Source organism: Bos mutus, chromosome 1 (genome assembly GCF_027580195.1).
Source record: "Bos mutus isolate GX-2022 chromosome 1, NWIPB_WYAK_1.1, whole genome shotgun sequence".
NCBI classification, from domain to species: domain Eukaryota; kingdom Metazoa; phylum Chordata; class Mammalia; order Artiodactyla; family Bovidae; genus Bos; species Bos mutus.
Window position 1 is genome coordinate 71,457,273 of NC_091617.1, and position 24,542 is coordinate 71,481,814.

Sequence of the window (24,542 nt, forward strand, 5' to 3'; positions counted from 1 at the left end):
AGTAGGCACTCTGGTATCTCTCTCTGGTTTACCATCCACCTGGCCCACCTGGAGAGTCCACCCTCCGGAGCCCTGTTGCCTGAGCAGGTCTCGGTGGTGCCTCTGTCCTCCCCTGCTGCCTACAGACTGGTGAGGCTGCCAGGTGAGAGGCCCTGGCAGCAGGCTCTGCGTTGGTTCTCCCCACTCCGGATGCAGCCTGGCACAGGGATGGGCAGGAGCTTCTCGGATGAGCGTGGCATGGGCTTCAGACAGGACTGGGAGGGCCCCAGGCCCACCTGATCCCTCTGGGAGGCAGTGGGGCGTGGTCTGCCTTCTCCGAGCAACTTCCTCACCCACACAGGGGCACGGCACTGCACCCCGCCTCAACATGTTGTCGTGGGCATGAAACGACATGACTTAATGTGTCTAGAGGACCCGTGTGTGACCAGTAGAGTGGACTAGGGGTCTGCGGTGGACCTGAGGCACGGGGGCCCCCTCCTGCATGAAGCCCATCCAGGTCTGCCTCCTGCCCCGCAGCAGCAGTACGCTCTCTGGGTCCGCCCCCTGGAAACCCCCTCATGGCCTGCCTCGCTGGACTGCACCTGCCCATCCTGTGTCCCAGGTCAGATCCTGGTGTAGGTGGCCATGCCCCGGCCTGGGCTGTGCGGGCTGGCTGCCTGGATGCTCAGGTTTGTCTTACAAAAGGGCCAAGTTTGGCACAGAGGTGGCCTGGGCTGCACACTTCTATTATGTTCGGTGTAGGTACTGAGTGAGAGGGTGACTGAGCCATGGGACCCGCCGAGCTGCCTTATCCCCCTGTGACACCCACCTCTCTCAGAGTGGGGGAGGGACAAGCTTTCTGCTCATGAGAGCAGCTCGTGGGAAGGAGACCTCGCTCTGAAGGCACCCTGGAGGGAGGTGGATCTGTGCCCTATGGTTGGCAGGGCAAGCTGCTGGCGATTTTGGCTGCTGCTGATCTGTGTTAAGATGAGTTTAACTTGTGGCCAGTGTGGAGTGAGACTTTGGTCCTGGTCCCCAGGGATGGGCACTGCTGACACCTGAAACACGGCCGAAGTTTCAGATCCCTGATCGCCCACCTACTCGGGGTCCGGTTGTGCTGTAGGTCACTCAGCCAGGAGCAGGCAATGAATGGACGGGGTGTGGGTCCCCAGCTACTTGCTGCCAGCCTCGGGGGCACAGGTCGCCTGCAGTCCACAGTGGACAGGGCTCCCTGTCCACAGACAAGCTCCTCAGCTTGTCTGAGAGTCTTACTTCCATGGGTTCCTGTCTAAAACCAGCCTGGTTAATGACCCCCTTTGGCAGCGGGGGCTGGGGTGTTACACAGAGTGTGGTGAGCAGTGTTGGCAAAGGAAGTGAGGTGTTAGGGGGTCAGTTGTGTTTAGTTGTCTGTACTTCTGACTCCTTGAGCAGCTTTTGCTTTGGCCAGAAATGTGAGCAACTGAAGTTGGTCATTGATATGGATCTCAGAGGGTCGCACAACTTTTGAGAGCAAATGTGGAATGAAAGCGTTCCTCTTTACTACGGGGAAGCTTTGTCTCAAGTCCCTGGTCTAGGAGGTAAAATAGGATCTTGCTGTCTCACTGCCTGTTCTCAGGAGCTGTTGACATACAGCCCTGTTCTGTGATGTGCTCAGCATCTGGAAGGGATTTCCAGATGTCTCTGGGGGATCTGTTAGAGCCTGGAAACATGGGAGTTTTCTTGCAGCCCCGTGAGAGTATTCAGCTCTGAGGAATCAAGAGTCCTGGGCCTTCGGGGGAGTGAGGTTGCTCCCACTTTTTTGTCATCACAAACGTTGCTGCTGTGACCATTTGGGTGACCATCTGTAGACAGAGACGAGCTTGAGCTTCTCCAGTCTTCACACCTGGAAGGGTCTTCCCTGGTCCGGGGGTCTGTGCACCTTCCTGGATGCTGCTCAGTGCTTCCCTGGCGCGGTGGTCCCCATGCCAGCTCCGAGTTCTGCCGAGGACCTGGTGTAGACTCCCCTTTCCTGGGTGGGTCTGGATGCCTTTGTTTTGGGAAGTGGAGACTGCGGGCAGCTTTGCGGGCAGACTCGCATGTTCTCCGTGCCACTGCAAGCCTTCTGGTCGAGTGGAGACCTGACCTGCTCTTCCCCAGCATTTCCTGAGTCTCTTAGAGGAGGTACCTCCAGCTGCAAGTGCAGCGCCTCTGTCTCGGGGGCCTGGCTTCAGGACTGGCTGCCACGGGCCATGTAATGGGGGGAGACAGCCACACCCCTCTTTGGACCTCACTGTCCCTCTCTGAGACGTGAGGGCTTGAATCAGTGACTTTACATATAGGCTCTTGGCTCTGTCCGTGTTGCTCACCCACTTTGGATTTTGTGACTTGCAGAGGGGTCCCCACTGTTGTGGGCACAGCTGTGGGCCTGAGCTGTGGCAACTGGCAGGTCAGGGTGGAGGCTGGGGGCTGCCTTGCAGGGCGGCAGAGGCCTGGCCCTCACCAGTACCTGGCTGTGCCCTCTGTGGAACAGTCTGTGTGCTCACACAGCTTGAGGGAAGGGCCAAATTCCAGTGCTTATTATGACCAACCTAGATAGCATATTCAAAAGCAGAGACATTACTTTGCCAACAAAGGTCCATCTAGTCAAGGCTATGGTTTTTCCAGTGGTCATGTATGGATGTGAGAGTTGGACTGTGAAGAAGGCTGAGTGCCGAAGAATTGATGCTTTTGAACTGTGGTGTGGGAGAAGACTGTTGTGAGTCCCTTGGACAGCAAGGAGATACAACCAGTCCATTCTGAAGGAGATCAGCCCTGGGATTTCTTTGGAAGGAATGATGGTAAAGCTGAAACTGCAGTACTTTGGCCACCTCATGCGAAGAGTTGACTCATTTGAAAAGACTCTGATGCTGGGAGGGATTGGGGGCAGGAGAAGGGGACGACAGAGGATGAGATGGCTGGATGGCATCACCGACTCGATGGACATGAGTCTGAGTGAACTCCGGGAGCTTGTGATGGACAGGGAGGCCTGGCGTGCTGCGATTCATGGGGTCGCAAAGAGTCGGACATGACTGAGTGACTGAACTGAACTGAAGGCCAGAGCAGATGAATGGTGACAGAGGGAAGCCAAGCTGCGCTGCTGGCCCTGGGGGACCTCACCTCCAGAGGCAGAGGGGCGCTGCTCTCTTTCTGAGGCCTGTGTGAGCCCAGGTGGCATTGCTGCCAGGTGAAATCCCCACAGAGCAGTATTTACCGTGTGCCTGGGAGTGTCTGCTCTGTCCCAGGGCACTGATACACACGGGTGTGTCCGTGAAGAGAGGGAGAGTCAGAGCCCTGCCCTTGTGGAGCAGACCTTGGAGGAAGAGGACTGAATGAGCCAGTGATACTTGTCTGCTTTGCTGCCTGGGACACCGGGAAATAGGGGCTCGAAACTGGGTGGGGTTCGTTTCATCTCTTGGTTGTTCCTTGAGAAGCAGATGAGTACATTGTACCGCCTCCTCGGAGGTGAGTTAGGAGGTTTAGCAGGATGAGGGGGCTGCGAGGCTGTTGCAGTCTTTAGGTGGGAAGTGGGGGCTCTGTCACTGAGAAGGTGGCATTGGTCCAGAGACCTGGCAGAGTGAGGGAGCTGGGAGAGCGTCTGGGTGCCTGGTGGTTTGAGGAACAGCAGAGAGGGGCCGTGGGCTGCAGTGAAGTCGCTGGGGTCGGGGGACGTGGCAGGGATGGGGCAGGCCTCTCGGGAGGCCCATGAGAGCTCTGGCTTTGTCGGAGTGATGGGAGGGGCCACTTCTGGGTTTTGAGCAGAGAAGGGTCACTCTGGCTGCTGTGTGGACCGAGTGAAGAGGAGAACTGTCAGCAGGAGGCCAGAGAGAGGATGCTGGCCTGAGTAGGTGGAAGCTGGGGGGCTGTCGGGTGCAGGGGTGGGATGCTGGGCCCATCCAGGAGAAGGGTTCTCTATGCTAGAGTTAATTCAGACGTGGGCCTGTGGCCTCGAGAGGGCTGTCAACAACATGTGCCTCTCCAACAGAGCTGGGGTTGTGGTGTTTTCATTTAACACTGAATTTTCCTAACAGTAGGATCCAGTTTTCTACAAAATAAGCAAAAGAAAAAGCATGAGAGAGAAATAAGGGACAAAAGAAGAGCGGGAAGGAGAGCAGTGACCCTGCAGCGTGCGCGTGTGCTCAGTCGCTCAGTGGCATCCGACTCCTTGTCTCCCCGTGGAGTGTAACTTGCCAGACACCTCTTTCTCACTCGATGGGACTCTGCCCTTGGTGAGGGGACAAAATAAGAAAAGTGGAATGAGGGCAGGCCACGGGGGTGGTTGCCTTGCCATTCTGGAGTCAGAAGAGCCTGGGCTCACAGCTGGGCCTGGGCCACCGTCCACCACGTCCCCTGGGACGGGTGACTTCGCCTCTCCAAGCAGCCACGGCCACCTCCTTCATCAGGGGCGTGGTGTTGGTGGCGGCCGGCTGCTGGACTCGTGCTTGTCCACGTTGCTTCCTGACCCTTGCTTGGTTTTGTCCCTTTGTGGCCCTACGGTGAGCAGATGCCGGTTCCTCGAGTGGCAGGGCACAGAGCAGTGCTGGGAGTGGGGCGTGGCGGGAGGACTGTCTTAGCTGGAGGTTAAGGCGGGGACTCAGTGGGCAGGCTGCTTATGGGGACTCAGGAGACCCAGTCCTGACGTCAGCGTGTGTGACCTTGGGGAGGCAGAGACTCAGCCCGTGGACGCCTCCTGGCCGCCAGTACTGCTCTCGGCATTTTAAACACATCACCTCACCTCAGATGGAGGCAGTGGACGTGAGCAGAGTCCCCAGAGTCAGGCCATTGACTCTTTCCTTCACGGTTTTTGCCAATATCCTAGAACTGCCTGCAGCATCAGCTGCTTAATATGTATTTTAAATCGACTCACTTTTTTTCCTCTTAGCCTCTCCTTAGGTGATATCTGTGAAATCATAGTTATAAAGGGTTTTAATTTTTGCAGTGTTTTACATATCAAAGTAAGTCTGTGAGTATTAAAGTGGTTAGTCTCTGTGCTCCTTCAGAAGTCCTGTTTGTCCCCTCCGGAACCGATGCTGCATCTTGGGGAGCATTGAGCCAGGGCCTTTCAGGAAGCTTAGATGTGGCAGCACCAGGAGATGATGGACACTGTCCTGGTTGCATGGAGCTCAGCTGCGCGCTCCGGGGGCCACGGTGCTCTTGGGCGCCTACTGTGTCCCCACCCCAGAAAGCCAGGAGGGGAGGGGGATCACGTGATCTGAGGGGGATGTGGGAGACCTGGCTGAGGCCACCTTCCTGCCTGCTCGATGGAGACAGGAAGCTGGCTCAGTGCGTCCCTTGGGTGTCACTCACATAAAACAGCAGTGTTCTTTGGGAGGTCACAGGTCATGGGAGATGGCCACACAAAAAAGAAGAAGTCAAGGGATCTGGTGGATAAGACCTGACAGCCCTACAGCTGGCCGACTCCTTGGTGTGTGGGCGAGCTGGGACACTTACCCTAAGATTTCACAAAGCAGACCTTGCGACTGCAGGGTCACTGGGGCTTCCGAGGTGGCTCTGTGGTAAAGAGTCTGCCTGCCAATGCAAGGTTCGATCCCTGGGTCGGGAAGATCCCCTGGAGAAGGAAATGGCAACCCACTCCAGTGTTCTTGCCTGGGAACAGGTGTCTGGCAAGTTACACTCCATGGGGTCACAAGGAGTCAGATACAGCAGAGCGACTGAGCACACACACGTGCTGCAGGGTCACTACTCTCCTTCCCGCTCTTCTTCTGTCCCTTCTCTCTCATGCTTTTTCTTTTGCTTATTTTGTAGAAAACTGGATCCTACTGTTAGGAAAATTCATTGTTAAAACAACCCAAACCTCATAATTTATAAAAGAAGTGAACTAAGGAATGATTATACCTACTGCGTACAGATTATTTGAGCTCACTAAACAAAATCTTTAGTAAGTGCTGGAAAAGATAGGGAGTGACCGGCTGCCTGCAAGAGTGCTGCTCAGGGCTGAGAGATGGGCCCTGGGAGCGGGAGGCAGGGCGGCAGGTGGTGGGGCTGGCCATGGCGCTGTGGGCATGGGATGCACTGCGCTGTAGAAATCATAGGTTTGTGCCCAGGGGTCCTCCAGCTGTGTCATGATATCTGCACGGGCATGTGGCCTGTGTGATGGCACTGCTAGCTGGTCACGGACATGTGCAGACCTCCCCCCTACCCCTTTTGCCTTCAGCATTGCCCTGGAGGGCATCTGGGCCCACTTCTCTGTCTCTCTCCCCTCCTCTCAGTGTGTGGTCTTCTCTTGGGTCCTTCCTCACCCTCCGTCCCCATGAGTTGCCGTGACCCCTGGTGGTCATCCTGGAAGTCCACTTGGAAGGCCCAGGTGTTTGAAGGTCTGAGAGCAGAGCACATACAAGACAGACGAGCTTTTTCTTGCGTATCCTTCCGTGTGTAACCTCTGTACCTTGCTCTGCTAACAAGGTCTTCATCTCATCATCTCCTTGCCCAGGACCCTCCCACCACTGGGGGTAAGGAGGTGAGGATGGGCAAGGGGGAATCCAAGTTGGTGCCATCATCTGGACACCCAGAGGGGCTGGCTCCAGTTCCCGAGCCCGGGGCCCATTCTCCTCCAGACACGACAGGCTGCTCTTCCTCGATTTCTTGTTGGGCTCCTGAAAAGTGTCAGTCGCTCAGTCATGTCCATCTCTTTGTGACTCCATGGACTGTAGCCTGCCAGGCACCTCTGTCCATGGAATTCTTCAGGCAAGATTACTGAACTGGGTAGCCATTCCCTTCTCCAGGGGATCTTTCCAAACCAGGGATCAAACCTGGGTCTCCTGCATTGCAGGCAGATTCTATACCATCCGAGCCACCAGGGAAGCCCTCCTGAGTCAAAAGACAATTGACGTCTCAAAGAGGGAGGAGGTTTATTGTAACCATTTATCCTTATGCCATTACAGGCAAGAAAATGGAACAAGGTGGGAACCTGTGCGGGGTAGAGGGTGGGACTGGGGAGAATGACCAGCATGTGTGGAAGGTGGAATGAATTCCCCACACCCTCGCCCCTGAGCAGAAGCCCACAGATCCTTCAGCTCCTCCCCGCCGTTTGCCACCTTGTCCCTCTTACATTCTATTTTCTCCTCGTTCTGTCCTGCTCTGGTTGACTGAGGTTTTGGAGACCTGGAATGTGGCCCATCTCTGTTGAGGTGGTGATCTGTGCTCTGGAGAAAATAAGTCTGGTAATTGAATAGCCAGGAGTGCGGTGGGGTGGAGCAGGGGGAGTAGCTTCCGTTTTGGTTGGGAAACTCTCAGGAGGTGACATACGAACTGGCACCGGAAGAGCTGGAAGGACACAGCTGTGCTTGACTCTTAGGGAGAGCTTTGTGAGCAGAGGGAACCACTGGTGCGAAGGCCGTGAAGTGGAAATGTGCTGGCATGTTTGTGGGATTGAAAGGCTGCCAGTCTGTTAGCAGATTTTTCTTTCCATCCTAAAAATATTCATCATGTTTTCACATTCATCATTGATGTTCTTGAGAAAACAGAATTTTTTCCCCCCCCCCAGGGAATCATTTGCCTGCAGCTCTTGTTGGAATTGATTACTAAGACCACCCAAACTAGGATCACACTGGTGGGAGCTGACCAGCCTATGGGGGGACCCACTCAGCCCTCATGCAGTTGGAGTGCTGCAGAGCCAGGCAGCTCCGATTATTGCTGTATCGTGACTTGGGCTGTTTATTACAGAAGGTATTTTTTGTATCAAATCAAGGTATTCTTGCCTGGGAAAGGCATTTGAGCACTCGTAGAACAGGGTGATTAGATCAGCTGTCCTTTACTGAGTTCCTATTGCATTCCTCACAAAAGCCTGGAGACCAGCAGCATGATTCTCTCCCATTTTCAGATGGGGTAGTTTTGGGGTTTTGACAGAGATTGCCAGGTGATGAAGTGTGGACTTAGCATCTGATCCCAGAACTGCCCGCAGACCCAGCTGGGCACTCCAGCACACGTGAGATTCCACCCCAGACTGGTGCGCACGGAGCAGGGCGATAGCTGTCGTGGGCTCTCTCCTGTCAAGTCCAGAAGCTGGCACTGCAGCTCTCCTGCCCAGTGCTCTGGGAGGCCCCTGGGAGAAGCGGGCGCCTGTTGGCTGTTCCTGCAGTGCCTGGATCCTGCAATGAGAGCAGACTTCCCGGAGTGCTGTGCTGTCTGTCTGCCCTCCGGCAGCTCCTCCAGGGACAGCTGGGCCCAGGGAGGTGACATGGCCATCCTTGGTGGCCCTGTGCCTGCCGCCCTTCAGACAGGCCTTGGCGTTTCCTGGAAGCCTGGTGTCTCCCTGGGCGCAGGGCCCGCCCCACCACCTCCCTTCTTGGCTCCAGGAGCTCTGTGTGACCTGATTCGTAGTGGGCGTGCCGAGTGATACACGAGTTTTCTCTTCCAGGCTGAGCTATGGCTTGGCATGGCTCTGTCCCCAGTGGACATTTAGTGGAGCAGTGGTCTGGCTCTTTAGGCCTATCTGTGCCAGTGAGCCCGGGGCCAGACATCTGCCCCTGCCTGTCACCAGGCTGTGCCGTTCTGGGTGCTTTGGCCTCCCCATGTTGGAGAAGGTGTCGAGAAGGTGTTGTATGTAATGGATATGAGGCAAACGTCCCTTCTCCCCCATCCCCAGGCTGTCCTTTGCAAGAGAGATGTCTTTCCAGTCTCTTATTTTATGTGGCACTCTCTCGGTTACATGCTTTATTTTGAACAACAAAGTACAGCTTGAGACCACCTTAGCCTGAAGCATTAATTACTGAATATGGGTGCTCCTAGAATTCTCTTGACAGACTTCATTAAAGGTAAAAGGAAGCCGAAAAATTTAACAGAGATTTAGCCACTGTTTCTGGGATTTTGATCTCATAATTATAAATGTGGAATATTGATATAAGGGATCCTTTTAAAGTGGCTGCAAATATCTGCTTATAGGCTGGTGAAAAAACCAACCGCCTTAATGGTATGGACATGGGTTCTCTAGGGCTGGGAGAGATGCCATTTCTGGTGACAACATCCCACACAGATTTATAAGGGGCTGTATCTGAAACATCTTGAATGGATGATTGGATGATGTGTTCTGGAAAACTGCTCTGAATGACTCAACTTTACTCTGGGGTTGGTAAAGACATTCATGTTGAGGAGCACATGAAGGGTTTGGAAAAATTCAATTTGTAAGGTGTGTAGTAGATGGAAATAATCATGAATAAGATTTTTATAATTTAAAATATGTACATATAAATTGGGCTTCCCTGGTAGCTCAGACGGTAAAGCGTCTGCCTACAATGCGGGAGACCCGGGTTTGATCCCTGGGTCGGGAAGATCCCCTGGAGAAGGAAATGGCAACCCATTCCAGTATTCATGCCTGGAAAATCCTGTGGACCAAGGAGCATGGTGGGCTACAGTCCGTGGGGTTGTAAAGAGTCGGACGCAACTGAGTGACTTCACTTTCACATACATAAATTGATAAAAGTTGCACATAAGATTTGGCTTTTTAATCTACATCTCTAAAAAAATTGTAGTCAGTTGCTGTAAACTGTCATCTTGGATCTTCTCGTGGGTCAGCTGCCTTCAGTATGGGAGTCACCCTGTGGCCCTGGGTTTCTGGGTTATGTGGTATTTCTTCCTGCGGCCCCTGAAGTGGGGGATCTGAAAAGGAGGGGCAGAGGGAGGGGTGGCAGGAGGGGAGCATGTTCTCTGCCCCCTCCCTCTTTTTTTCTCTCTTCCATCACTCTTGCTTTGATCACCGCTGCCAGGCACTAGCCCCTGGCTGGGCTGGGGGGCTTCAGAGAGTGCCAGACTCTGAGCCCACCCTCAGGAGACCACAGTTTACAAACCTGTTTGAGATCCTGGCAGGCCTGGTGCTTTGATTCACGCTTGCAGTGTCTGTGCTTTGCTTCTTGCTGCAGAAAGTGTATTCCATGGAACATAATAATTTATCCTTAAGTAGATTTATTATATGAAATATTCATTGGAGCTGGCTTCTCCGTACAGCGTTTGGAACAACGTACCCAGTACAGTTTGTCCTCATAAATCTATTAATGCTGATGGGATGTAATTGTCCCCTGTGAAGCTTTGGGGTGAGACGGGGGCCTGGGGAGGGGAGGGAGCCGGCTGCCGCTCGCTGTCTCTCCCCCATGGCTTGGCCGTGGTGGACTCTGTTCTGAGTGTGTGTGGGTACACATCCATTTTTTTCTCTTCCTTTTTAATGAATGCAGAGGCTTCCATTTCTGAGGGCCCTCTTGTCAGCTTCCAGCTTCTTGTCAAATTCCAGTTTCTAGCAGTTGTTAGAGGTGTAATGAGGCTCAGAGGGAAAAGCCGGCTCATGAGTGAAGGCTGATCTGTGAGCAGAGGGAGTTCAGGGGACCAAGGAGGGGCTGGGTATGTGCGTGCATGTGTGTGTGCATGTGTGTGTGCGTGTAGTATTCTTTCACAGAGGAAGCTCAGGGGACCAAGGAGGGGCTGGGTATGTGCGTGCATGTGTGTGTGCATGTGTGTGTGCGTGTAGTATTCTATCACAGAGGAAGCTCAGGGGACCAAGGAGGGGCTGTGTCTGGTGTGGGTGCACGTGTGCAGAATGCTAACACTTTGGATTGAGTGAAGCATGGCAACCCCTGAGCTAGGTGCTTTATCTGCTTGTCCCAGGTGGTCCTTATAGGAGGCGAGGTGTTGTCATTCCTGTGTTATCCATGAAGAAACTGAGGCCCACTCGAGGCTCCAAGAGGTCTAGTAGCTTGGGTAGAATGCAGCTTATTAAGTTCAGCGAGCCTGTCCTCATGGCCTGGGGCTTTCCCAGGGCCCCGAGCGCCCCAGATCCTGGCCTCCAGGAGTGCCCCATCCAGCCAGTGCAGAAGCGGGACCTGCAGAGGAGACAGATGGGAAGTGGAGCCTCCCTCCTTGTGACACAGGGTGCTCAGGACAGCCTGACACATTGTGGGAAGCCGTGGGGAGGCCAGAAGTGGGTGTCTGAGCAAGAGTGGAAGACTGGCTGGAGTTTACCTGGCACACGGTGGCTGGGAGAGGTTGTTCCAGACGGTGCAAAGAGCAGGGGCAAACACGTAGGACACAGGACGCCAGGGTGTGGTGGGCAGGGCGGAGACTGCCTGGTTCAGTTCCCCTCAGGGCCCAGGGAGGGGAGGGCTGAAGGGCAGCTGGAACCACTAGTGTGGGGCCTTGCTGGGGCATTTGGACTGTGACCCGGGGCTCTGAGGAGCCAGTGGAAGTTTTGAAGCCAAAGATGAAGAGAAATGAATTTGCATATTTGGAAAATTCATCTTTCATTACAACAGAGGCTGGTTTGGAGGGCGCAAGACAGGAGGTGGGGAAGCCTGTGAAGTTTGTGGTGCCCCTGCAGCCAGGATGTCAGGGGAGCAATGTGTGTGGGGTTGTCAAGGCCAAAGCCCTAGTTTGGTACCTGTGTTGAGAAACAGCAGAACTGGTCTGGATTCCACATCCCAGGTTGGAAAAGAAAGTGAAAGTGAAAGTCGTTCAGTTGTGTCCAAGTCTTTGTGACCCCATGCACTATACAGTCTGTGGAATTCTCCAGGCCAGAATACTGGAGTGGGTAGCCGTTCCCTTCTCCAGGGCATCCTCCTAACCCAGGGCTGGAACCCAGGTCTCCTGCATTGCAGGTGGATTCTTTACTGGCTGAGCTACCAGGGAAGCCCAGGTTGAGAGGTCACAGAAAGGGGAAAAAGTCAAAGGGGGAGGAAAAAAGTCAGAAAAAGGATAAAGGCAAACAGTGCATTAGGAGACAAATGACAAGAAGTTGTAAAAAGACTTTTATGAAGAGATAAAAAATTTAAAGGCTTACATATAGGGAATGATGAGGGCTAACACAGTATAAAAGATTTTTTTGTTTAATAGTGTTTTAGAAATTTAAGTGGATCTGAGAATAAAAAGGAAACACTTAAATGAGTTAAGACAAAAACAGATTTCTGGCTAAAAGCAGAACCTAAAGTAGGGGGGAGCGGACGGGACAGCTGGCCACTGAGGGGCCGTGAGGTGCTTGTTCTAGCCATCTGAGCGCTGACAGCTCTGGGGCTGCAGGCTTGGGTGTGGCACCGAGGGCTGGCCCGGGAGGAACCTGGGCAGGTGGAGGGAAAGGGCAGAGGTAAGTGACAAAATGGAGCCTACCTGCTCTGGGACTTCTCGGGCACTGCCCACATCTGTCATTTCTCTTGCAGCAGGGCTGCTGACAGTGTCTGCAAGCCAGACAGGGGCCTCTTGTGGCTCTTCCTTTCATGGTTGGCACCCTGTTCAGACAGGTCCTTGACCCTGGAGTCGAGGTGGTGGCCACCTCGCAGGCTCATCCTGTCCTGTTAGCTGCCAAGGAAGATGGAAGTGGAAAGTCATCCGCAGATCTCGTGGGAGGAGGAGGAGGGGCATCTGGGCTCTGGCCTGGGTGCATTTATTGAGCTCCTCTGTGTGTAGTGGAATGTACTGGGTGTTGCGGGGCACACAGAGCAACAGGGAAGACTTGCAAGACGTATGTGAGCAGAGTGCATGGTAATCTGGTGTCTCATGTGAGGCTGGGGCTCTCTGTGGGATGGGCTGATCATCTGGAATAATGTCAAACAAGGGAAACTGATTCAGGAGACTCTCATGTCTCCTTTAATTGCTGATCTTGCTGATGTTTTCCTCTATGGGTCACTGTTAAGGAAAAGAGGAGCTGTGTGGAGCTGAAAGAGTGTGAGACTTGGAGTCTGGAGGCCACGGTTCAGTTCTGGCTCTGCCAGTTGTTAGCTCTGTGATCTTGAATGAGTGTAACATCTCTGAGTACCTACTTTCTCAGTTGTAGTTGGATGTCTGCCTGCTGAAGGCCAGGTTGTAGTGGGGATCTATGTGTGTATGAGAGTGTTTCATAAACTGCAGAGCTCTGTGACAGAGCCGCTAGTGACATCTCTAGACTCTGCGTGTTTTGAGGAAGGTGGTGCCTGGTTTCTCCTGATACCTCTCTCAGCACCTCCAGAGTGTCTGGGACACTCAAGAAATGGTAGTTGAGTCAATGGATGAGTTGACTGCATCTCCAGGCATTTTTCAGATTTCATTTTCTAGTGGCCAGACCCTCTCCCTGTCACACTGTTGGGCAGGGAGGTGGAACGTCTGACTGCAATGCAGAACATGTATAGTGGCCTCCAGGCGATGCTGGAGCCAGTGCCAGGCCCCTAGACTTGCTGAGGGTCCTCACTTCGTGACCAGACCCTTTAACTTGGTTTCCAGTCTCTGGGCACAGGGCTTCCTCCAGTGTGGGGCAGTTTGAAGCGCAGAAGCAGAGGCAGACTGGGGGCAGCGCCCATTCCCTGGCGCCCACTCCTCTTCCACTGTGCCCCACGTGTCTGCCTGCGCACCCTCGCACTTGGTGTCCCATCCCCCTTGCTGGACTCTGCTGACTCCCCACTGCTCCCCGTTTCCTTAGCTCTTAGGGATTCCATGTCCCTCTCTTGTGGGCCCTGGAGAGGCCATATCTGTCCTGTCCACGGCCCGTGTGTGTGCTGGGGCCCCGCCTGGGGTGCTCACTCTTGCTGTTCCCTGTGCCCTCCCGCAGGTCGTCTTCCACGACGTTGGCGTGCTGACAGACAAGCTCTTCCCTGTCGTGGAGGCCATGCAGAAGCACTTCAGTGCTGGCTCTGGGACCTACTACAGCGACTCCATCTTCTTCCTCTCAGTGGCCATGCATCAGATCATGCCCAAAGGTAACCTGAGCAGCGGGGCAGCGGGCCCTGGGCTGTGACTTGGCATCTGTTTTCCCGGCTCCAGCACTGCTGGTGCCCTGTATCAGAGAGCAGACAGAGCTCTACTCCACGCGATGGAGAGGGCAGGGGGCAGCCACGCCCTCCGTGTACAGCGCTCCCTGCACAGAGACTCCAGGGCAGGGCCCTGGGCTGCACAGCTCCCAGGGCCTACTCACGAGTCCCCCGTGTGAGTTGTGCAGCACCGACATTCTGGGTTGGGGCACCTGGGCTCCAGCCCTGACTGCTCCTCGCACACACACACCTCTCTGAGACTCAGTTTGCTTATCTGTAAAATGGCAGGTTGGACTAAATGACCCTGTATGTCAATCTGTGATCCTGATCTTTCTGGTTTGAGCCTGTACTTATCTGACTTTAACTTATCAAACTGAGATGTTAGAAGTGCACATTATGACTTAGGAGGACTTTTTCTGAAACTCTGATGCACAATTAAAGTATTTTCTGGGCTTTGGTCCCTGTGGGGCAGAAGAGATGGATTGTCTGGTCTGTGATAGGTCGGCCTTGTGTGGAAGCGCCGGCAGGTTATCCTTGGACTAGAAGCCTTGTAGGGGGTTGGGGTCTCATTTCGTGGGGTATACCAGGCTTCTGGGTTCTTCTCCTCCAAATAGTCTATGATTGAATCTGGGGCCCTGGGTATTGGCCCCTGCCCACCCCTATTTCTAGCCACAGTGAGCCATGAGCTGAGCTTTGTCGGGGTGAGGAGGGGAGTTCTGGGTCTTGGGGTAGCAGCTCTCCAAACTGTGACCAGGCCAGGTGGGACCCAACAGCCCAGGGGACAGCCTGGCCACTTGGGAGGTCTCTGCTCCTGCCCAGCAGCCCCGAGTGGGAGAGGAGCTGAGCACCACTGCCCGAATTCCTGGTGAAGCAGGAACTCAGGAGACAGAGGCCGAGGCCGGGTTCCTGTTGGCAGGTTGTCCTAGTATAGGATAATCTAGCCCATCCATCTTGGCTGAGACTTTGTCTCCCTGGGGCAAGTTCCTGCACCTGCCTGTTCTCTTAGATGTCAGGCGAGGGCTCAGGGAGCTTCATGAGTGCGGGTCCGAAGAGAGAGGGGACTCACTCACCTGAAGGGCGCGGGAGGAGAGCTGACATTTGTGATGCTGTGGGGAGACCAGGTGCAGCTCCAGCAGCGCCCCGAGTCCCCCACAGCCCTGGAGCTCACACACGTGTGAGCTGACCAAGGAGCTGAGTGACTGGCAGTCACTCCTCTCCCCTCGGGTGGGCAGGTGTGATTTCTCTGGGCAGACCCTGTGCAGGTGCTGTGGGCATCTCAGCCTGCAGGAAGCTGTGGCCCTGCCCTCCTGGATTCCAGGGAGCAGACAGATATAGGTGCTGGTCCCAGCTGTGCTGCTGACCCCATGTGCCTTTGCTGAGACCTCAGTGTCCCCACCTGGAATTGCAGGAGCTGACCTAGTGAAGAGTCTAGGCTTCCAGGAATCGCCCTAGGAGATTTTGTAGTTCTGGGGAGCAGAGAGAAGAGGGGTTTTACCCTTCTTTTACCCTTCTTACCCCCTCTCTCTCCCACCCGTGCTTCACTCCTTGCAGTCCATTTTGGTCTCTGTGTAGAGCAGGCTTGAGAGCAGGATTCTATTTGATCAAAGGGTTTTGTGGTTAAACTAGCAATTTGAGATTCTCGACCAGATGGGCCTTAAGGGCCTGCCCAGTTGTGCTGTCCAGGATGCACGATTGGCCTTGAATGAAGCTCCGTGACAGAAGGCGTGATGAAGAACATCAGGAGATCTGGGGGGAGGCAGGCCTCCTCCCTCCCTCCCTCCCTCATCAGCTGGTAGGTCTCTGCCCATCACGTGCTAAACTCTAGGCCAGGTCATGCTTTGGGGCACCCAGAGGGAGGGGCTCGTCAGGAACACGGTGTGAACTCTTAAGTGCAGATGACAAGAATTAGGGACCCAGGCTCTACTCTCTGCCTCGATGACTGTGGTTAGGGACCCAGGATGCTTCCTGTCTGCTTCACTGACTCTGCCCTGCCCAGTAGCCTGGCCCTGTCCCTGGGCCCACATCTGCAGAGAAGAGTCTGTGGCCTGGGCCTTGCTGTCTGGGCAGTAGATATCCCTCCACGTTCTCCCTGGCCCTGGGGGCCCAGTGTCAGGAGGTGGGGATGGTGCTGTGTGAGATGTGCCGACCCAAACACAGACACTTTTCTTGGGTTTTTAGGTGAATGATGCCAGAGGTTCATTTATCCATCCACCCGAAGTCTGCTTCCTAAGAAGCGCATTATTAGGAGTTACTAAAGTTTGATAATCATAAAATGAAGCAAGCCGTCCTGGAGTTCTCCCACGGAGCTTGGGTGTTTCCGCCCAGCAGTCTGGCGGCTGCATAACACTTGGCAGTGTTGCAAACTCCTACTGGGCAGAGCCTTTGGAATTCCTGTGATTTTCGAAAGGAGTTTTGTTTCCAAAGCAACATTAGTGCTGTCTTGAGTTTGTCCTGTCTCTTTATTGCTGCCTTTTTTGTTTTCATTGTTTTCAGTCATAGAAATTGCTATTGTCTTGTTCTTTGTTGATGATTTTGTTCTTGTGTAATTGCCACATTCTTGCTATTTTGGTTTATTTTGTTTCTTTCTCAGTGTTCTTTTTTCTCTGGGAAAGTGAGAATGGGATGTGGGTGGATCATAAACCTTTGGTCTCACCCAGGAGGGCTGGTTCAGAAAAGCCTGTGTTCCCCTGAGTTACATCTCAGGAAGTCCTGTCTGGAGTTTGTCCCCCAAATCCAGGTTATTTCTGTGTATTGAAGTAACGTCTCTCTTCCCCTCCCCCTTATAAAACACAGTTAGTTAGCATTAGTCATTCAGTCGTGTCCGACTCTTTGAAACCCTGTGGACTGTAGCCTGCCAGACTTCTCTGTCCATGGGATTCTCCAGGCAAGAACACTGGAGTGGGTTGCCATTTCCTTCTCCAATGCATGAAAGGAAAAGTGAAAGTGAAGTCGCTCAGTCATGTCCAACTCTTCGTGACCCCATGGACTTCAGCCTACCAGGCTCCTCCGTCCATGGGGTTTTCCAGGCAAGAGTACTGGAGTGGGTTGCCAACATCACCGCTTTGTTAATTCTCTGAGTATTTCCTAATATCTTCCCAGCACATGGCTTTTAAAAAATTTAGGCAAAGTAGAAGTTGGACTACATATTTAAAGCATTATGAGTCTTTCTTATATATTAAAGTATGAAATTCAACCTTCATTTAAGCTGAAAAATTGAAAGAAATGGTACAAGTATCATGACTTATTCAGTTAATGTCACTCATCACCATTTTCTATGTAATCATAGTCTTTGAAAAATTTTTGAATGGTTCCATTGAGTAGCTAAACCTTAGTTCGCTTTGTCATTTCTGTATTCTCAGCTACCTAGACGTTTTCTGTTTTTTTCCTACGATCATAAATTACACTGTGATGACTGTCCTCATGTATAAGGATTATTTTCTTTAATTAGGATGATTTCCTTAGGCTAGCTCCCTGCAGGTGCAATTCATCGGCCAAAATTAGCCTTACAAAGCCTGCCTGTGTTGGCTGCCTCTGCCCCAGGGTCTCAACGAGCATGGGCAAGGTTCTGTACAGTTTCCCAAGCCCGTTGATGCCTGGCCTCTTGGAAGGACCCAAGGCAGCCGCGTATGAACTTCAAGGCGGTTGCTGTCCCTACTTGACAGGAGAGGAAGCGAGGAGCTGGGGGAAAGCTCCTTCTCTGAGTTCTGGGATGAGCTGGGCCTCCCCTTGGGTTCCTGAGGCCTTGACCCTGGCTCATCCTGATGGCACAACCTACGTGCCAACCTCTCAAACCCGCACAGCCCCCTGAGGCTTCCAGAGCCTGGCCCCTCTTCTCTTCTGGGCCCCTTGCTGCAGCCCTGCAGTGGGGGGCCTGGCTGGGCTGGGTGGTGATGGTTAGCCCCGTGTGTGTTACCCTGACCATCCGCTCCTCTCAGATCACGTCCGCAGAGAGCATGAAGGCACCTTGCTGGTGGATCGTGCTGCCTCTGATTTTGGTCAGACCTTGTGTCTCCTTCTGTTGCTTGTTGGAGGGGCCACGTGCGACTAGCTGCTCCTGCTGCTCACACTTGCCTACCCATGTGTCCTATGCAGACACGCGGCCTCTCTCTGCTCCTCACTCACACCCACAGGGCTTTTATCTCCTGTCAGTAGTGTTGGGCTTGTCACCATTGGAAGCATCTTATGCAATGGAAAAGAAAATATTTTTTTGCCCAACTGGAGGTGGAGGGTGCAAAGAGCAGCTTCCTTCTGTGTCACATGGCTCCAAGGAGCTCTTGGCTCTGGCTTAGAGACACCAGGCCATAAAAACAGCCCTTACCTAGACTGAGCCATGATGCCTGGTCCGTGGTGGGAAGGGAAAGGCAGGTGCCCACACGGTCAGCAGTGTGTAAGGCTGGCCACAGACCCCAGGAGACTTTCCTGGAAGGCTCTCTTGTCCTAGGGTCAACGCTTTGCCAATAGATATCCTTTGCCAAGGGTCTGGTGTTTGCATGACCTGGTGCTAGGCACTGCGGGTGTCCCAGAGATGTGTGCTGGACTCATGACGGTGGGGTGGGCAGCATAGTCCAGTGATGAGGCAGGATGTCATGAAGACCGCAAGGGAGATGCACACAGGGCTGAGCATTCAGAAGCGGAAGAGTCACAGGCATTTAGAAGGAAGGAGGAAGGCTTCATGGAGGAGGTGGAACTTGAGGTGGGCTTTGAAGGGTGGGTAATTTCATTGTGTAGAAACAGGTAATGAGCAGTTCAGGCAGTTGGAAAGAGTGTGGTGAGTGTTTGGGAGATAGCACACTGCCTCCATTGACAGACACATTAGGGCGCATGTTGGGAAGCCGTGAGAGAGAAGGTGGGTGGGGAGGTTGGCATATGCCAGGGGCTTGGATGCCAGGCTGGGGGGCTTGCTCCTCACACATGGGGCAGAGCCTCTGTGAGCATCTGGCAGGGAGGTCCTTGACCAGATCCATGCTTTAGGAGGTGTCTGAGACTGGGAGTGGATTACAGGGGGAGATGGTGGGGCCCAGCACATATCTTTACTGAGTGTCCATTGGCTGGACAGGCTGGGAGGGACCACGGGTAGACTCCCTGGCTTCATGTGGCAGCTACTCTGGATGTGCGTGTGTGTGCACACATGTCACATACGCAAGGGGAACTGCAGAGCCAGGTGAGACCTGAGAGGCATCCCAGCGTTTGCACAGCCCCGCTCTTTCCATGAGACCCAGGGAGGAGGTGGAACGTGAGGTGGGCTTTGAAGGGTGGAACTGCAGATACTGCTACAGTGGCTGCTGTGGGAACAGTTATGAACTCCCTCCAGCTTTTAACAACTCTGTGGGTTAAGAATGGAAGGAAGTAAAGAACTTATGAGAGTAGACAAAGCAGACTGATTTATGAGCTCATCAGCCCTGTGCAACCAGCGCAGGTATTCCTGCCCTGGGGCCTCTTGCCTGTAGTCCTTTGCACTTTAGCGTGAATTAGCCTCCAGTCCCATTGCTTTCCTCTGAGCACTGAATGGAGATAGATAGCCCATGAGAATGAGATGAATGTGTGAAATAATGACAAATGAGGTTGAGGGAAAGGTGGAAGGAAGGAGGAAAAGAGGATTTTGAAGCTTGGTGCACTTCTGGGGTCTTTTGGAGACAGGCTCAGGCTTGTCTTGAGAAACCTCAGAGGCCAGGCAGAAGGAGCTCAGGAGGAGGGAGGCCCACGGCCTGATTAGACCCTGGTGAGGCCTCAGTCCTGGGAAGTTCGAGGAGACCCTGCTCTTTTCCGCTAGTACTTTCCCTCCTAGACCCCATGAGTCTGGCCCCCTTGGGCCCTGGAACCGGGCCTGGATGATAGAGTTAGCATTAGCATGCTATGCATCTATCTGGCTTCTGAGGGCCTAGCCTAGGCAGCTGACTGTTTTTACCATGGTGTCTGTTGGAGCAGGGGTATAGGAAATTCTGAGTGAGCCTTAGGCAAAATCAGCTCCATAGCAGATAGACCTTAGGCCCCAGTGGAGTCTGGCCAGCTGCTTGTTCTGGTCTGTGTGTTATGGGGTCATGTTAGCAGGGACCTGTGTTCCTGCTGGGACCTGTTGCTTTCCCTGCCTGCAGTTGAGGAATAAAGTTGTGCACAGCCTGTGTCTGCACGGAGGTGGGCTGGACCACCTCTCCTGTCTTGGCCTGTGCTCAAGGCATTGGCACCTCTGGGCTCAGGATTTCCAAGATACCCCTGGGCTCAGGATTTCTGAGGTTGATGCTCGTGGGCTGTGCTGGCTGCACTGGCTTCTGGCCCGCTCTGTGTGCTGGAGGGGACTCAGGTGGGGTCATCCTTGGGGTGTGGGGACTGTCCCTCGCAGTGGCTCTGCTTGGGGCACACTGTGGAGGGGGCATTTGAGATGAGGACATGGGTGTCCTCTGCCTGTCTGGGGACAAAATCTCCTTTAATCACAACCTTTCCTCTTTATAGAGGATGTTCATGTCCACCTATACTGGGGGGAGGTGGTGCAGGAGGCACTGTGACCCCACTGTGACCCACAAGGGAATTGAGGCACAGAGAGGGGCAGAGACCCTCCCTGGGTCACAGAGCCTGACTGAGCAAGGACATGGCTGACTCTCAACCAGCGCTCATCAGGGACAGCCCCACACTTTCGCAGCTTGGGTGAGAGGCCGGCCCAGCTCTGCTGCTCAAGTGTCCAGGCTCACCCTTCAGGCTTGCCCTTGGGTACAGTCCAGGGAGGGTTCACATTTGCAGAAGCTTCAGTTTGCTCATGAGTCAGTCAACCAAAATTTGAGGGCTGGCTTTGCTCCAGCACTGTTTCTGGGGCTTTGAGTAAGGAGAGAAAGTTCAGTGTTGCCTCCTTTCCCCTGTCCAGGCTCAGCTTTCCCATCTGTGAAGTGGGGATGCTTTTCCCTTGGTTCCAGGGCTGTTGTGGGGAAAGGTCAGTGTGGGAAAGTACTGACTTCACAGTGAGTCGCTGCTGATTATGATTCCTTCGTTTTGGCATTTCTTCAGGTCAGTTGCTCCTAAAGCAGTGGTTCCCAAGTTTTACTATCCAGGGACCCCACAGCTGTCTAGGTCACCAATGGCTATCTCTCCCATTTGTTCCCAGGAGAAAACCAGTGCCCAGCTTGGGGGAAAAGACTGTGCTGGATGGGTGTGCTGGCCAGAGAGGTGGGATCTGGCCAGTTGTCAGCTCCGGGCTGGAACAGGGCGTCGTGTTGTTCTTTGCTGTGACCTTATCATCAACAGGAGGTTGTGTACATCCCAGAGAGCAGGGGTTGTCAGAGCAGATGTATTATCTAGTTGAAGCCTCCTAACAGTTCTGTGGTGTAAGCAGGAATTGACATCCCAGTTTTATAGATGGACACTACGGTGTCCAGAGAAGTGCGGGGATTTGACCAAGTCACCTGCTGACTAAGAGGCAGGACTGGGATGAGGATCTTGGCTGTCCCGCTCCCACTGTCTCCTGGCCTCAGTTTCCTCACTCTTCAGCGAGCATATTGGGCTCCATCATCTCCTTGGTCCTTACCAGCCAGGCATTCGCTCCCTCAGTATACATACCCTGAGTTTATAAGCCATGCAGGTGGTATATGTGTGTATTTTTTATATGTTTCACAGTTTTCAAATTGGTGGATACTCTTCCAGATCTGTGTGTGTGTGTCTGTCTATCTTCTTGGCTCCAGCTTCTCAGGATCCCCTTTGATTCTCAGCACTCTGGGCCTGTGCATCTTCTGCACATCGGTCTCCCTATCTAGTCTAGGCTAGTCACTTTTTAAAAAACCAATAGACTTTATTTTTTAGAACAGTTTTACACCTATAGAAAAATGTGAGCATAGCACTGAGAGTTCCCATGTGCTCCAATTTTCTTATTATTAACATATTACATTAATGTGGTACATTTGTTACAGTTAATAAACTGATATTGATACATTCTTATTATCTAAAGGCCACACTCTTCAGATGCCCTTAGTTTTAGTCTAAGGTCCTTTTTCTGTCTCAGGGCCTGCTGTGTGACTCTGGCCAAGTTGCTGAACCTGCCTAGGCCTTGGCTTCCTTGTCTGTAAAATGGAGACAGTAACAGTTCACAGCTCAGGGGGTTGTTACAAGAATTAAATGAATTAGTATACTTAATAGGCTTAGAACAGTGCCTGGAACATGGTGAGGTGTTAGCTTGTCTCCTCTCTGGATCACTCTGTAAAATGAGGATGAGAAAATTCAGAGGATTAAGGAGATAAAAGGCAATGGCACCCCACTCCAGTACTCTTGCCTTGAAAATCCCATGGACGGAGGAGTCTGGTGGGCTGCAGTCCATGGGGTCGCTAAGAGTCGGACACGACTGAGCGACTTCACTTTCACTTTTCACTTTCATGCATTGGAGAAGGAAATGGCAGCCCACTCCAGTGTTCTTGCCTGGAGAATCCCAGGAACGGGGGAGCCTGGTGGGCTGCCGTCTATGGGGTCGCACAGAGTCGGACACGACTGAAGCGACTTAGCAGCAGCAGCAGCAGCCCTCAGCACTGTGCCTGGTTCGTGGTGCGCGCCCAGTAACTGGCAGTATAAGACGTGCCTCCAAACGAAGCACCAAAGTGTGTGGGGCTGGAGGCACTCTCAGACTCTTAGGCACCCAGTTTTGCCTTTTGGAAGGAGCTTCTGATGTGGGAGAAGGGGATTTTCTGGATGAGCCTGGGCAAGTCATGTGATCGCTTATCTCCCAGGTGAGGACGCCCATCTCTGACCTGCCTTCCTCTCAGGGTTACTGTGAGCTGGAAATGGAGTAATGCAGCTTAAAATGCTTCTCCCCCCACCTGCAACACCTTTTCCACCAGCTCCCAGCATCAGAGCATCTGAAATCTGTGCAGTCCTAGCACATTATCAATACCGTCAGCCCCATACCGCTCCTGCTTCCTAGCGACATCTGCGTGTATAAAGATCGGGCAAATGCAAAATGCTGTCAGCTCCCTGAAAGTGCAGGACTTGGGCCCTCAGCGTCTTCTGCCCCAGAGTCACCTTTCTGAAACCTCGTGTGATGCTTGCTGTTGTAGAACAGAAGGAAAAGGTGACTGGTGATGAGTGGAGGGTGGCCCAGCCCTGCCTGCTCCCAGCGCCCCCTTCTCCTGGCATCATGGGTGCCATTACCCTTGAGACCCTTCTTTCAGCCATCTCTCCAGGGGGCCTTGCTGTCCTGAGGCTGAAGGTAGACAGTTGGACTCTAGTGAGGACATTTTGGGATCCACTTTGGGTCAGTGGTGCTAGATGGAAAAGGCTGGTGTGAATCATGGGTAATTTGTGCATCGATGAATCTCAACCCAGGTTCACAGGTCCATGTGAAAAAGAATGGAGTCCAGGTTGGAAAGCCTGCAGGTGGGGGATAAAACCGAAGTGGGAAGATCCAGACTGACAGCTCTCATTCATTCCTGCTTTGAAACACTGAGGTCAGTGTGCAGCCTTTTGCAGAAAGCTTTTAAAATTCCATCTTTTTCTTTTTTTCCCCTTAGGTGAAATTTGACAAATGTAGTAAAAGCTATATTCAGTTTGGATTTCTTTGTTCTGTGCTTTTTGTGTTTTCACTCACTACCGTGGGGGGTCGTTAATGTTCCCCACTATTCTCTCCTAGCAGTTTTATAAAAGAGAGAAGGCTTTTAAGGCTGGTTTATGAAACTCTATAACTTTGTTCAGTTAGAACTCAAATCAGAAAACTAGTCAATAACCAATGTTTAATCATCCATCAGTGAAGCGGACCTGTATCTACCAGGAGGGGTCCCATAGGGGGATGTACGTGAATTCTGGAACCTGGGGTGCAGTGGAGAGCGGTGGGGATCCTGAGGGGGCCTCTTCTCTGTCCTGACCCCATCAGCCTCAATAGTGAGACAGAGCAGAAACAAGGGGCCCACTAAACTCACTGATGCTGTTTTGATTGGTTTGCCAGCCCCTGGAATCCTTTATGGGAAAGGTGGCAGCTGTACCCACAGTTAGTCCCATGGTCTCTGCTTGCTTCAGGGGTGAAGTGGCCTCAGGGGTGGTTTAGCATGGACGTGAGGTCAGCACCCTGATGCTGGGAAAGATTGAGGGCAGGAGGAGAAGGGGACGACAGAGGATGAGATGGTTGGATGGCATCACCGACTCGATGGACATGGGTTTGGGTGAACTCCAGGAGTTGGTGATGGACAGGGAGGCCTGGTGTGCCGCAGTTCATGGGGTCTCAAAGAATCGGACACGACTGAGCGACTGAACTGAACTGAACTGAGGTTAGCAGACCTGGGGGTGAGTTCCTGTTCTGTCCCCACTATCTGGCTGTCAGGGTTGGGGGCTCTCTCCCTCCCTTGATTCCTCCCTTGAGGACAGCAATGGAGACTGACCCTAGGACCCTGCTTGCTAGTGGGCGTGGTCACTGTCAAAAGTCTCATGCGTGAATGTGGCTTCCCATCTCTCTGGAGTTTTCTTCTGGCTCCTGAGACTGCAGAAGTGGGCAGGAACAGGGCTGCCTCAGCAGGGTGCGGGCCGGGGGGCACCGTTTCCCCGTCTCTCCTGCACCCACTCCGGCTTACTTGTATGAGAGGAGAGTGAGGTCCTGCTGAGGCTTTGGGCCTCAGCCACATTCTCCAACCTGGTTTGTGAGAGCATCCTGCATCGCAGCCCAGCAATGACAAGGTGGTACTTGAGTTTCCCACCTGCTGTGACTGCCAGGGTGTCTTAAATATCTCAGGAGCTGCCTCAGGAGGAGGGGCCACTGGGCTTCTCCAAGTTCTCCGGGCAAAGTAACATCTAGGGCCGCCTAACCCCTAACAGAGCCTCTGGGTGAACAGCCTGACTTCTCAGTATTTCTGACTCTTTGTTTAGAAAGTGGGGTAACTGATT

At 53.2% G+C, this 24,542-nt stretch overlaps 1 protein-coding gene across 3 annotated transcripts in view; it reads left to right on the forward strand.

Moving 5' to 3' along the window:
* XXYLT1 (xyloside xylosyltransferase 1) overlaps positions 1-24,542 on the forward strand; it is a 174,615-nt gene that overhangs the window by 15,792 nt on the left and 134,281 nt on the right. For 2 of the 3 annotated variants that reach the window (XM_070371430.1, XM_070371443.1), the window contains exon 2: positions 13,508-13,655. In XM_070371430.1, the coding sequence (XP_070227531.1) occupies positions 13,508-13,655 (148 nt within the window). Of the gene's footprint in view, positions 1-12,449; positions 12,469-13,507; positions 13,656-24,542 lie in introns of those variants that run through there. The other variant, XM_070371437.1, reaches the window with a different exon arrangement.